General features: G+C 43.5%; 1 protein-coding gene across 5 annotated transcripts in view; it reads right to left on the minus strand.

Annotated features, from left to right (window-relative positions):
* The window catches only part of dnaaf1 (dynein axonemal assembly factor 1), a 126489-nt gene that overhangs the window by 90927 nt on the left and 20976 nt on the right, over positions 1–14586 (minus strand). For 2 of the 5 annotated variants that reach the window (XM_043707394.2, XM_043707393.2), the window contains 5 exons: positions 14316–14383; positions 13272–13440; positions 11257–11330; positions 7153–7324; positions 6328–6401 (listed from right to left, as the gene is read on the minus strand). In XM_043707394.2, coding sequence (XP_043563329.2) covers positions 6328–6401; positions 7153–7324; positions 11257–11330; positions 13272–13440; positions 14316–14383 — 557 coding nt within the window. The remainder of the gene's footprint in view (positions 1–6327; positions 6402–7152; positions 7325–11256; positions 11331–13271; positions 13441–14315; positions 14384–14586) is intronic. The other 3 variants (XM_087996120.1, XM_087996121.1, XM_043707399.2) reach the window with 3 other exon arrangements.

Below are 14586 nucleotides of genomic sequence, written 5' to 3' on the forward strand. Positions count from 1 at the left end.
GTAATTGGTTCTGTAATGCTCTAGACCTCTCTTTTTTTTTTTCTCTCTCACTCTCTCTCTCTCATTCAGGTGTAATGACAGAAGAATGGATAATGCCAACTGTAGATCGGAGGGCCGTCAGTGGGCCGTGTGTGGTCCTGACGAAGGGCTCTTACTGGAAATGTTGATTCTCCTGCTCCTCAGATATTGCATGACCTTCTGTGCTTTTCCAGCACCACACACTCGACATGTGTGGTTATAGCCTGCATCTTTCAGTTTTCATCCCACCCTTACAAGGCCGTGAAAGGAGCTTGGTTTAAATACCGGTACTACTGGAAATACACTATCGCCTACAGCAAAGATGCGAATTATAGGATGTCCACTTTTGTTGGACATACAAATGTAATTGGGGCTTGGAGCAGAACAATTGCTCCTTGAAGATTGATAACCTCAGAGCTGAAGACAATGACAACTATTACTTTCATGTGGATGAGGACGGATTCAAAGATCACACTTTTATAAAAGCGATCCATCTACAAGTTCTAGGTAACCCCCAATCCCTGTAACAGTCCAGCGGGGTATAGGTCATACCTTCAGACTAAAGATTGTACATTCAGGTCTCACTGCAGGAGATATCAGCATGAACTTCAAACAGGTTTGATCACAAGGTGCTGCACTGTTGGGATAGTCAGTGCTGAGGCAGCGCCGCACTGTGGAAGGGTCAGTGCTGAGGCAGCGCCGCACTGTGGAAGGGTCAGTGCTGAGGCAGCGCCGCACTGTGGAAGGGTCAGTGCTGAGGCAGCGCCGCACTGTGGAAGGGTCAGTGCTGAGGCAGCGCCGCACTGTGGAAGGGTCAGTGCTGAGGCAGCGCCGCACTGTGGAAGGGTCAGTGCTGAGGCAGCGCCGCACTGTGGAAGGGTCAGTGCTGAGGCAGCGCCGCACTGTGGAAGGGTCAGTGCTGAGGCAGCGCCGCACTGTGGAAGGGTCAGTGCTGAGGCAGCGCCGCACTGTGGAAGGGTCAGTGCTGAGGCAGCGCCGCACTGTGGAAGGGTCAGTGCTGAGGCAGCGCCGCACTGTGGAAGGGTCAGTGCTGAGGCAGCGCCGCACTGTGGAAGGGTCAGTGCTGAGGCAGCGCCGCACTGTGGAAGGGTCAGTGCTGAGGCAGCGCCGCACTGTGGAAGGGTCAGTGCTGAGGCAGCGCCGCACTGTGGAAGGGTCAGTGCTGAGGCAGCGCCGCACTGTGGAAGGGTCAGTGCTGAGGCAGCGCCGCACTGTGGAAGGGTCAGTGCTGAGGCAGCGCCGCACTGTGGAAGGGTCAGTGCTGAGGCAGCGCCGCACTGTGGAAGGGTCAGTGCTGAGGCAGCGCCGCACTGTGGAAGGGTCAGTGCTGAGGCAGCGCCGCACTGTGGAAGGGTCAGTGCTGAGGCAGCGCCGCACTGTGGAAGGGTCAGTGCTGAGGCAGCGCCGCACTGTGGAAGGGTCAGTGCTGAGGCAGCGCCGCACTGTGGAAGGGTCAGTGCTGAGGCAGCGCCGCACTGTGGAAGGGTCAGTGCTGAGGCAGCGCCGCACTGTGGAAGGGTCAGTAGACAATAGGTGCAGGAGTAGGCCATTCAGCCCTTCGAGCCTGCACCGCCATTCAATATAATCATGGCTGATCATTCCTAATCAGTATCCTGTTCCTGCCTTATCTCCATAACCCTTGATTCCACTAGAGAGCTCTATCCAACTCTTTCTTAAATGAATCCAGAGATTGGGCCTCCACTGCCCTCTGGGGCAGAGCATTCCACACAGCCACCACTCTCTGGGTGAAGAAGTTTCTCCTCATCTCTGTCCTAAATGGTCTACCCCGTATTTTTAAGCTGTGTCCTCTGGTTCGGCACTCACCCATCAGTGGAAATATGTTTCCTACTGCCAGAGTGTCCAATCCTTTCATAATCTTATACGTCTCAATCAGATCCCCTCTCAATCTTCGAAACTCAAGGGTATACAAGCCCAGTCGCTTCAGTCTTTCAGTGTAAGGTAATCCTGCCATTCCAGGAATTGACCTCGTGAACCTACGCTGCACTCCCTCAATAGCCAGAATGTATTTTCTCAAATTTGGAGACCAGAACTGCACACAGTACTCCAGGTGTGGTCTCACCAGGGCCCTGTACAGCTGCAGAAGCACGTCTTTGCTTCTATACTGAATTCCTCTTGTTATGAAGGCCAGCATGCTATTAGCCTTCTTCACTACCTGCTCTACCTGCATGCTTTCCTTCATTGACTGGTGTACAAGAACCCCCAGATCTCTCTGTACTGCCCCTTTACATAAATTGATTCCATTGAGGTAGTAGTCTGCCTTCCTGTTCTTGCTACCAAAGTGGATAACCATACACATTAAACTGCATCTGCCTTGCATCTGCCCACTCACCTAACTTGTCCAGGTCACCCTGTAATCTCCTAACATCCTCATCACATTTCACCCTGCCACCCAGCTTTGTATCATCAGCAAATTTGCTAATGTTATTGCTGATACCATCTTCTATATCATTAACATATATTGTAAAAAGCTGCGGTCCCAGCACGGATACCTGCGGTACCCCACTGGTCACTGCCTGCCATTCCGAAATGGAGCCGTTTATCACTACCCTTTGTTTCCTATTAGCCAACCAATTTTCAATCCAATCTAGTACTTTGCCCCCAATACCATGCATCCTAATTTTACTCACTAACCTCCTGTGTGGGACTTTATCAAAGCTTTCTGAAAGTTCAGGTACACTACATCTACTGGATTTCCCTCGTCCAACTTCATAGTTACATCCTCAAAAAATTCAAGAAGATTGGTCAAGCAGGATTTCCCCTTCATAAATCCACGCTGACTCTGTCCTATCCTGTTACTACTATCCAGATGTGCAGAAATTTCATCCTTTATAATAGACTCCAGCATCTTTCCGACCACTGAGGTCAGACTAACTGGTCTATAATTTCCATCAGGCCCCGGAGACTTATCAACCTTCAGACCTAACAGTCTCTCCAACACCAAATCCTGGCAAATATAAATTCCCTTAAGTTCAGGTCCTTCAGCCACTGTTACCTCAGGGAGATTGCTTGTGTCTTCCCCAGTGAACACAGATCTGAAGTACCCATTTAATTCCTCTGCCATTTCTTTGTTCCTAGTAATATATTCCCTTGTTTCTGTCTTCAAGGGCCCAATTTTTGTCCTAACCATTTTTTTGCCTTGCACATACCTAAAAAAGCTTTTACTATCCTCCTTAATATTCTGAGGGAGCGCCGCACTGTAGAAGGGTCAGTGCTGAGGGAGCGCCGCACTGTAGAAGGGTCAGTGCTGAGGGAGCGCCGCACTGTAGAAGGGTCAGTGCTGAGGGAGCGCCGCACTGTAGAAGGGTCAGTGCTGAGGGAGCGCCGCACTGTAGAAGGGTCAGTGCTGAGGGGGTGCCACACTGTGGGAGGGTCAGTGCTGAGGGAGCGCCGCACAGTAGAAGGGTCAGTGCTGAGGGAGCGCCGCACTGTAGAAGGGTCAGTGCTGAGGGGGTGCCACACTGTGGGAGGGTCAGTACAGAGGGAATGGTGCACTGTCAGAGGATCAGGAAACAGGGGGAACTGCACTGTCAGAGGGTCAGTGCTGAGGGAGTGCCACACTGTGGGAGGCTCAGTGCTTAGGGACTGCCACACTGTCGGAGGGTGAGAGCTGAGAGAGTGCAGCACTGTCGGAGGGTCAATGCTGAGGGAGGGCCGCACTGTGGGAAGGTCAGTGCCCAGGAACTGCACATTCAATCTTCTGGAATTCTATATGAGCATCCTCTTCCTCCTGAGCAAGACAAATGTGAAGTACTTATATTTAACATCTACCAGCTTCCTTCAGCTTCATGCACAGATTGCCCCTCTGATTCCTAATAGACCCTACATTTTCCCCAGTTATTCTCTTCCCCTTGTTATACTTGTGGAATGTTTTGGGGTTCTCCCTAATGTAGCCTGTCAACATTTTCTCATTCCTCCGTTTTGCTCCCCTAATTGTTTTTTATTTATTCCACTGCTCCTGTAGGGCCTCTATTGTGCTTTGCTCCCTGTTATACATCTCTTGTTTCTTTTTTATCCAGTTTTGAATATTTCTGGACATGCAGGATTTTCTGGGCTTGTTGCTCCTACATTTCACCATAAAAGGAACATATTGGACCTGTAACCTCCCCATTTCTTTCTGAATGCTTCCCATTCTACTGCTGTAAATTTAGTCTCATATAGTTGCTCTGTCTATTTTGGACAGGTCCTGCTTTACCCAAATCCAATACCCTTTCTTGCAGACTGTCTGTCTCCTTTTGCATAACAAACTTAAAACATAAGATGTTGTGGTCGCTATCATAAATTGGTCTTCACCATCACTTTGAACACCTGTCCAGCATCATTCCCCAGAATTTGACTCCGCACTGCACCATCCCTTGTACAATAATCCAAATGTTGCCAAAAAAAAAGCTCTCCAATATACATTTCAAAAAATTTTCCCCCTCTAAACCCTTATACTATGGTTATCCCAATTAATATTAGGATAGCCAAAATCCATTAATAGAAGTATCCTTTTATTATTTTCACATTCCTTAGTGAACTGACTACATATCCTCTCCTCAATTTACAACTGACTCTTTGGGGGTCTAAATACACACCAAACAGTGAGATTGCACCCTTTTTAATTTGAAATTCTACCCACAAAGCATCATTTGATGACCCTTCCAAGATATCAGCCCTCCTTATTGCTACTCCTTGATTCATGTTTTGGCAAAAAGGCAGGAGTGTGGAGTTGAGGATTATCAGATCAGCCATTAAATGGCCGAGCACATTTGATGATCTGATGGCTTATGTCTGCTCCTACAGCGTATTTTGGAGTCAATCACTAAAGAAGTTATGGCTAGACACAAACTTTTAGGGAATCTAGAAGAGTCAGAATGTCGTCATGAGGGGAAATTATGTTTATTAGAGGCCTATGAAAGAGCAACATGGAATGCAAATAAAAGACATTGTACTTAATTTCCAGAAGGCACTTGATAAGTACTAAAGCTTACTTTGGGGTATAAAAGCTCATGGTCGTGGGGTTAACTGATCGATATGGGTAGATGATTCTGAAGAAAGGTCACTGGATCGGAAGCATTAATTCTGCTTTGTCTCCACAGATGCTCTCAGACTTGGTGAGTTTTTCCAGCAATTTCTTCTATTTTCGGATAGATGATTGCATGACTCTCAGAAAATAGAGTTTACACATAAATGGGTCCTCATCTGATGGGCAAGATGTAATGTGTTGAGTTCTACAGTTGTCTTTTCTAGGGCCTCAACTTTTTATAATTTATATCAATGACTTACCTGAGGGAAGGAAGGCATGGTAGCAAAATTTGCAGATGATGAAAAGATACGTCAGAAAATCTGTTGTAACAAGTTCCTATGTTGCTTGTAATAGATATTTATAGATTGAGTGATTGGCCAAAACATCTGTCAGATGGAGTATAATGTGGGAAGACGTGATGCAAATACATTGCAGACACTTCCGAAAAATTTGCTAGATTAATACCTGGAAGCATCAGTCGTCTCCTTGGGATAAGTTGAATGGATTAGATTTGTTTCCACTGGAGCTTAAAAGTGTGAAGGATGACTTAATCATGTTTCAAAGCTGTCTTGACGAAGTGGAGGTGGAAAGTATGTTTCCTCTTGTATGAGAGACGAGGATTGGGGGCACGGTTTTAAATTAGGGGTTACATTTTTAGGGCAGAGATGAAGTTTATTTTTCGTTCACAGGGTTGTGCAATATTGGAACACTGTCTCAGAAGGAGATGATGTCATTGAACATTTCCAAGATGAAGATAGATAGATTTCTGTTAGGTAATGGAATAAAAAATTATTGGGGTTGTGTGGAATATGGAATTGAAACACCAAGCGATCAATCATTATCTTATTGAATGGCAGAGCAGGCTGGAGGAGCCAAATGGCTAATGTATGTCAAATGGTCCTCACTTTCTCCTGGTCTACTTCTCTTCATGCGATGCAAGGTTGAAGATGACTTCATAACTCATTATAGTCCCCAAAATGAGTCAATTTCTAGCATTAGCAACAGTATTGTTTTTAGATTCATAAAATTGACACCCACATTACACACACACCACACACACACACACACACACACACACAAGATTAAAAGAAAGACTGGGTAAATGATAGAGTATCTTTTGTAAATACTCTGCTTACATGATAAAGAAATTTAGTGAGAGATGGTGTCAACTGAAGCCTTTGTACCCTTGATAAAAGATGTGTAGCAGCCACTTAATTCCAAAGGTGCGACCATTGCTTTTAAAAGCTCCTCCCTTTACTCACCATGGGGATTCTCAGACTCTGTTTGCACTGTTCCATCTCTGATTGCTGACAAGGCAACTGCTGGAATAACTGAGCTGTGATTTAAACAGCAACAAAAGAAATATTAAAACATTTAATGATAAGCTACTTTCATTACAAATAGTCGAACATCTCTGAACTAAAGTATGATCAGTGATGCTAATCTCAACATTTTTACACAGTTTCCCAGGCCTGTTTGGTTAACACCAAGAGAAGTCAATTATAAACACTTTCATCAGCCACTCAAATTAATCTCACTCATCCTCTTCTTGTAACTGTGCTCATTTCACTCAGCAACCTCTAAATATTCTCAACTCCAAATTCAGTCATTTAAAACTCTACATTTAATATCTTTACCAAATTCAGTGCACCCATTACTCACTCCTAATCTCTTCTTTGTTATTGTCCCTCAGTGACTGTCTGTATTTAGCTCAAAATTCATTTCAACTCCTTCCAGCCTCTCTTCCAAATCACTTCTCACCATTTATACTTGACACTGAAATCATAATTTACAAAAAATGTTGCTTAAGTCCTAAAATGCAAACACAAAAATGCAAAACTATAGGGAGACAATAAGGAAATAGAAATACTTTGAATATCTCTTTCAAAGAACCAGTGTAAAAAGAACAGATCGCTTCTGTGGTGATGATCCTTTGAATAATGAAATGTACTGTCAAGAATTAAGTAAAAATAGGTGTCCTAAAGAACAATCAACAAAGTCTTTGAAGTTAATGAATCATCCCAACTGCAGGACATTATTCAATCCATTACTGATTGAATCCAAGTTTACCAGGACAAACTCCTTACCTGGATCCTGAGTCCTGCTTGGCTTTCTCCTCAGGTTTTCTGGAGTTGAGTTCATGCACCTCTCCGCTGTCCATTCCCTCCTGATGATGCAGCTGGTCACCTTTCTGCAGTTTATTTTCACCTTCACTTCTCACAGACTCTGCTTCTTCACCACTTGAGAGTTGCTTGTTTTCTGAAAATACATTAGCACAAGGCTAACAGATGCTGAGCTTTGTGTTGTGCTCTCCCCATCCAATACATGTGCTGGAGATGAAATGAGATGGGCACACAGTGTAGTGTGAGTACTGCTAGGAAGAGTGAGACGTGACAGTCTTAATGTGAGAAGGCCTGGGATGTAACAGTGTGTTACTGAGCAGTTATGCGTTATGATAGTGCTATTGAGAGACAAGTAGGTTATTTACAGAAGCTTCATGGAGACTAAGGTAATGTACATTACCAAAGATACTAAGTTAAAACTGGGCTATATCAGCGGGTAGAGTCATAGAATCCTACAGCACGGAGACAGGCCCTTTGGTCCAAACTGGTCCAAGTTGACCAATATGTCGATCCAGGTTAATCCCATTTCCCTACACTTGGCCCATATCCTTCTAAACCTTTCCTATCCATGTATTTGTCCAAATGCCTTTTACATGTTGATAATGTACCTGTCTCAACATCTTCTACTGGCATCTCATTTCATATGCATACAACTCTGTAAAAAGGTTGCCCTATAGGTTCCAATTTATTCTTTTCCCTCCAACCTTAAACTGTGGCATGGATGAGTTGGATCAAAGGGTCTGTTCCTGTGCTGTTTATGTCTATGACTCTCTGATGCCATCCAGTTCTCCGTTCCGCAACGCTGGGAAAAACACAGTGCATTCACCCTATCCGTGCCGCTCATGATCTTAAACACTTCTATAAGATGCCCTCTCAGTCTCCTCACCTCTAAAGAGAAAAAGAGGTTAGGAGACTAGCTTGTCCAATCTCTCCTATAAATCAGTTATAGAGTCATAGAAATGTACAGCACAGAAACAGACCGTTTGGTCCACCTCGTCCATGCCAACCAGCTATCCTAACTTAATCTCATCCCATTTGCCAGCACTTGTCCCATATCCCTCTAAACCTTTCCTATTCATACACACATCTAGATGCCTTTTAAATGCTGCATTTGTACCAGCCTCCACCACTTCCTCTGGCAGCTCATTCCATACACGCACCACCCTCTTTGAGAAAACGTTGCCCCTTAGGTCCCTTTTATATCTTTCCCCTGTAACCCTAAACCTATGCTCTCTAGTTCTGGACTCCCCCACCCCAGGGAAAAGACCTTGTCTATTTATCCTATCTATGCCCCTCATGATTTTATAAGCCTCTGTAAGGTCACCCCTTAGCCTCCAACGCTCCAGGGAAAATAGTCCCAGCTTATTCAGCCTCTCCCTATGGCTCAAATCCTCCAACCCTGGCAACATCCTTGTAAATCTTATCTGAATTCTTTCAAGTTTCACAATATCCTTCCAATAGGAAGGAGACCAGAATTGCACGTAATATTCCAAAAGTGGCCTAAATATGAACCTCCAAGGTCTCTTGTTCAGCAACACTCCCTCAGACCTTACCATTAAGTGTGTAAGTCCTGCTCTGATTTGCTTTTCTAAAATGCAGCACCTCACATTTATCTAAATTAAACTACATCTGCCACTCTTCAGCCCATTGGCCCAACTGAGTACCTCCATTGTACTTTGAGGTAACCACCTTCGCTGTCCACTACACCTCCAATTTCGGTGTCATCTGCAAACTCATTATTATACCTCCAATTATTTATTTAAATGTGGACCCAGCATTGATTCTTGTGGCACACCATTGGTCACAGGCCTCAAGTCTGAAAAGCAACCCTCCACAACTATCTGTCTTCTCCCTTCAAGCAAGTTCTGCATCCATATGGCTAGTTCTCCTCGTATTCCATGAGATTTAACCTTGCTGACCAGTCTCCCATGGGGAACCTCGTCAAACACCTTACTGAAGTCCATATAGATTAGATTACTTACAGTGTGGAAACAGGCCCTTCGGCCCAACAAGCCCACACCGACCTGCCGAAGCGCAACCCATCCAGACCCATTCCCCACCCAGATCGCATCCATCGCTCTGCCCTCATGAATTCTCTTTGTTTTCTTTCGGTGGGCGGCATGGTGGCACAGTGGTTAGCACTGCTGCCTCATAGCGCCAGAGACCCGGGTCCAATTCCCACCTCAGGCGACTGACTGTGTGGAGTTTGCACATTCTCCCAGTGTCTGCGTGGGTTTCCTCCGGGTGCTCCGGTTTCCTCCCACAATCCAAAAATGTGCAGGTTAGGTGAATTGGCCATGCTAAATTGCCCGTACTGTTAGGTGAAGGGGTAAATGTAGGGGAATGGGTCTGGATGGGTTGCGCTTTGGCAGGTCGGTGTGGACTTGTTGGGCCGAAGGGCCTGTTTCCACATTGTAAGTAATCTAATCTAATCTTATTTCTTCAAAAAACTCAATCAAGTTTGTGAGACATGATTTCCCACACCAAACCATGCTGACTATTCCTAATCAGTACTTGCCTTTCCAAAAATGTAAATCCTGTCCCTCAGGATTCTCTCCAACAAATGAAAATAAGGATGGATGTGGTGGCAGGAATCAGGTATATCAGGAAGCGTATTACTGAGGTGTGGTATATCCCGTGGATCTTTTACAAGGTAATCGGGGGGGGTATGTTTGTGCCTTTTACTGAGAGAAATGTAAGATACACCAGAACATGCTACCATAATAAATGTGGTCTGTCAGACAGCATTCTGAGGATAGGTGCTGGATGTACAAATGTTACTGTGCAAAAGTACAACGTAGATTATACAAAGTTATTGTGAAGGTATATAGTGTGTATTAATAGGTGTTCCTTGGAAGTGAATATATACTGGAGTAGTATTATGAGGGGTTAGGGATATTTATTTGCCCAGTAGACATTGCTACAGTTTTTTGGTTTTGGATATGTGCAACTCGTAATTTTGCTGCATGGATGGAGTTTTGTCTGTAACTGACGCAGCCTGAAAACAGTCAGTCAATTCTCAATTCATGTTCCCTGAAGTTTTTAATCAACAATATTTCCCTTTTGTTTGGAAATCCAGAAGTGCTGATGCCCACACTTACGCACTGGTCAAGGTTAAAGAAAGACTTTTTGTTATTAATTTCTGGGACTTGGGGATTGCTGGCTGGCCAGCATTGATAGCCCATCCCTCCTTGCCCTTGAGAAGTTGGTGGTGAGCTGCCTTCTTGAATCGCTGCAGTACACTTGCTTGGGTTGACCCACAATGCTGGTATGGAGGGAATTCCAGGACTTTGACCCAATGACTGTGAAAGAATGGCAGTATATTTCCAAGTCAGGGTGGCGAGTGGCTTGGAGGGGAACTTACTGTTCAAATCACAGTTCAGTCATTCCAGCAGTCCTGGTGTCAGCAATGGGAGATGGTGTTCCTGAGTACCTACTGCCCTTGCCCTTCTAGGTGGAAGTGGTCGTGGGTTTGGAAGGTGTTGTCTAAGGATCTTTGGTGAACTTCTGCAGTACATCTTGTAGATAGTGCACACTGCTGCTACCGAGCGCCGGTGGTGGAGGGATTGAATGTTTGTAGCTGTGGTGTCAATCAAGCAGGTTGCTTTGTCCTGGATGATGTCAAGCTTCTTGAGTGTCGTTGGAGTTGCACCCATCCAGGCAAGTGGGGAGTATTCCATCGCACATCCGACTTGTGCCTTGTAGATGGTGGATAGACTTTGGGGTGTCTGGAGGTGAATTACTCACTGTAGTATACCTAGTCTCTGACCTGCTCTTCCAGCCACTGTGTCTATGTTGTGAGTCCAGTTGAGTTTCTGGTCAATGGTAACCCCAAGGATGTTGACAGTGGGGGATTCAGTGAGAGTAATATGTGAAGGGTGGAGTTTAGAGTGTCTTTTATTGGTTGAGTCTGTCACAATGGAATGTCGATCACAAATGCTCTGCCAACAACACAAATGATTGGGGTGAGAGACTGTATCAATGGGAGGCATGCCATGCCTTCCTTGGAAGCACGTAAATGTGACTAAATGTGTGACTAGCAGCTAAAATCTGCTCACTCTTACTCACCATGATGATCCTCGGCGTTTGTTTGCACGGTACCATCTCCCATTGCTGACACCACGACTGCTGGAATGACTGAACTGTGATTTGAACAGTAAGAACAGGTATATTAAAATATTTCATGACAAGCTTGATCTTTGGTCTTTATTCTTGACAGTCTAACATCTCTGAACTAAAGAAAGATCAGTGATTCTAATTTCAGGACAATTTTACAAGGATTTCTCAGGCGTGACACCAATTGCACTGCTGTTAAGAGAAACAATTTTATCAGACTGTGTAAATTCATCTTGTCCTATCTGAATTCTCTTCTATTTTTAAAGCTTGATTAATCCCTCCATCAACTTCTTGAAACTAGCCTCCCTAGCTCAACCATGACTCTATGAAATTACTTATTCAAGTTGGCTGTACAGGCTGGGTCATTAAGTATATCAATGGTTGAAATAGACAATTTTAAATCACTAAGAGAATAAAGAGTCATGGAGAAAAGGCAAGAAAGTGAAATTAAGGATTATTGGATTAGCCACAATCTCATTAAGTGATGCCTACAATCCTCAACTCATCCAAAACTAATCTAAATCCAATATCCTTTTTAACTTCAGCACACCCATTTCTTATCCTGATTTCTTCACTGTTGCTGTTCACAGTCCATTCAAAACTAATATTAGAGGCTCATTCCACCCACCCTTACCCTACTCTACGTGACTATCGCTATCACTACAGCATTCCTCATCTTTCATAACTTACAGGTGAATAGTAGGAAGTTAGGAATTGGAAAGAAATGCCAAAATGCAAGGCAAAGGGAAAATAGTTCAACTGAAGATTAAGTGCCTAACAAGGCAATCAACAAGGTTAGTCTCTCCCCCATAACAGGATACTGTTGGAATCTGAGACCAACACAAATGAACATGGGAGTTAGGATTAAGGAATAGGCCATTTGGACCCTTGACTCTGCTCACCACGTAATAAGGTCACGGTTGACCTGATTGTAACTTCAAATCCACATTCCTACCTATATAGATGCAGAGAAACTTGAAGCAGGAGTAGGCCATTCATCCCTTTGAGCCTGCTCCACCATACAAGATGATTATGTCTGATCATCTATCTCAATATATTCTCACTTTCTCTCCATACACCTTGAGGATTTGAATGTCTAAAAGTATCAACGTTCACCTCCTTGTCACCTCTGCCTTAAAAAAGATTCTCCTTCCATTGGCTCTGAGAAAGAGTGTCCCAAAAAGTCACAATCCGCTGAGAGAAACTTTTGGCTTCATCTGTCTTAAATGCTTATCACTTAGTTCTAGACTTTTCCTACAAGTGGAAACATCCTCATCATGTACACCCAATCAAGGCACCTTGGGATCTTACAGTTTAAATTAAGTCAACTTCTCCACTTGTAAACTCCAATGAAAACAAGCCTAACCTGTCCAATCTTTTGTCATAAAATAATTCACACATTCCAAGTAATAATCTAATAAGTCTTCTCAGAGTTGCAATCAACACATTTACATCCTTCCTTCAACAAGGACAGAAATATTGCACAGTACTCCAGATGTGGTCTCAACAGTGTTCTGTACCAGTGAAGAACTCCCTATTATATTTAATTCCTCTCTCATAAAATGAAATTTTATTGTTTTTCTAATTACATGTTAAATATTCATTCCAGCCTTTTGTAATTTATGCACTAGAACACCCAGATCCTTTGCATCTTAGAGTTCTGCAACCTCTCACCGTTTAAATAAAATGCTTATTTTCTATTGGTCTGTCAAAATCAATATTGTCACATTTTCCAGATCTTTACCACTCACTTAAGTTGTCTATATCCTTTTGTAGCCTCCTTTTGTCTACTTTTGTACTTAACAAATTTAGTAACCACATCTTCAGTCCCGTCATCCAAGTAATTTGTATAAATTTTAAACACTTGAGGCCTCAGTACTGACTCCTGCAGTACACTATTACATCTTGCAAAACCCATTTATGACCAATTAGTATCTACTCTCTATTTCATGGAAACAGCTTCTCACCTGTATTCTGAGTCCTTTCTTTTTTCCTGAGCTTTTCTGAAGTTAGGTTCATGTATTTCCAGATTCTCCATTCCTTCCTGATCATATAGCTGCTCACCTTTCTGCAGTTTACTTTCTCCTACACTTCTCACAGGTTTTGTTTCTTCATTGCAGGACAGCTGATCAGTTCCTGAAAATACATTATCATGAGGCTGATAGAAAGCTGGGCTTTTGGGATTGTTCTCAGCCTCCTGACACCTAACGTGCCGGTGTCTGAATGAACAGTGATGGACAACGTCTGCAATGTCAAAGTATAAGAAAGTGATGGAAACCACATCAATAATAATAAGAGCAGGGTAGGACAGATCAGACAGAATAAGGAAGATAAGTGGCATATATTATGCGATTTTATCCAGAGTGTTGACAGATATATGTTAGGGCTCAATATGAAGAGAACGATGGGACATACCTCAAAGTGTTACAGTAATATTCACTGACTTAGCAAATAGAAATTTCTGAAACTTAGCTATGGCTTTGTCATTTTCTTGACTGCAATCTTGGTGTTTAGCTCATGATGCAAAGTTGAAAATGTTTTCTGTAGCTGCTTCAGCCTCACAGCCATCGCTCAATTACCAATTCATATTCCTGGCAGTTTTTGTAGAAAATGTTTCCATTTTATTCAGAACCAAGGAAGAGATAATACTCACACTACACCACAATCAAGGTTAAAGAATGATTGGGTAAATAATGGATTGTCAAACACAAATCTTGTGCCAAAAATCACAAATGAACGGATGGGAGAAGATTTTAACAGGTGGCATCTTTGCCATCATTACTTGGTCTGGCCTACCTGTGACTCCAGATACACAGCAAGGTCGTTGATGCTTAACTGTCATCTGAAATGGCCTAACAAGCCCCCCAGTTCAAGGCAACAAATGCTGGCCTTGCCAGGACACTCACATCCATGAAAGAGTTTTTAAAACTGCATCCTCATTATGCCATGTAGCATCCACTTAAATCCAGAGATGTGACCATCACTTCTAAAAGCAGTGTCCTCTTACTCACCCTGGTGATCCTTGGTTTGCACTGCCCCATCTCCCATTGCTGACAAGGTGAGTGCTGGAATAATTGAGCTGTGATTTAAACAGCAACAAAAGGAATATTACAATGCTTCATCATGAACTAGATGTTTCCTCTTCATCACCAACAATCTACCATCTTTGAACTAAATAATGATCAGTAATGTTCGTGACCTATGTGGTTGATTAATAACATAAATGACACTGCTGTTATCAAAACATTTTAAATCAGACTATCTGAATTAACCTCATCTGCT

This window comes from Chiloscyllium plagiosum, unplaced genomic scaffold, assembly GCF_037043375.1.
Source record: "Chiloscyllium plagiosum isolate Xiang-an unplaced genomic scaffold, Cpla_swu_hap1 HiC_scaffold_17, whole genome shotgun sequence".
Classification (NCBI taxonomy): Eukaryota; Metazoa; Chordata; class Chondrichthyes; order Orectolobiformes; family Hemiscylliidae; genus Chiloscyllium; species Chiloscyllium plagiosum.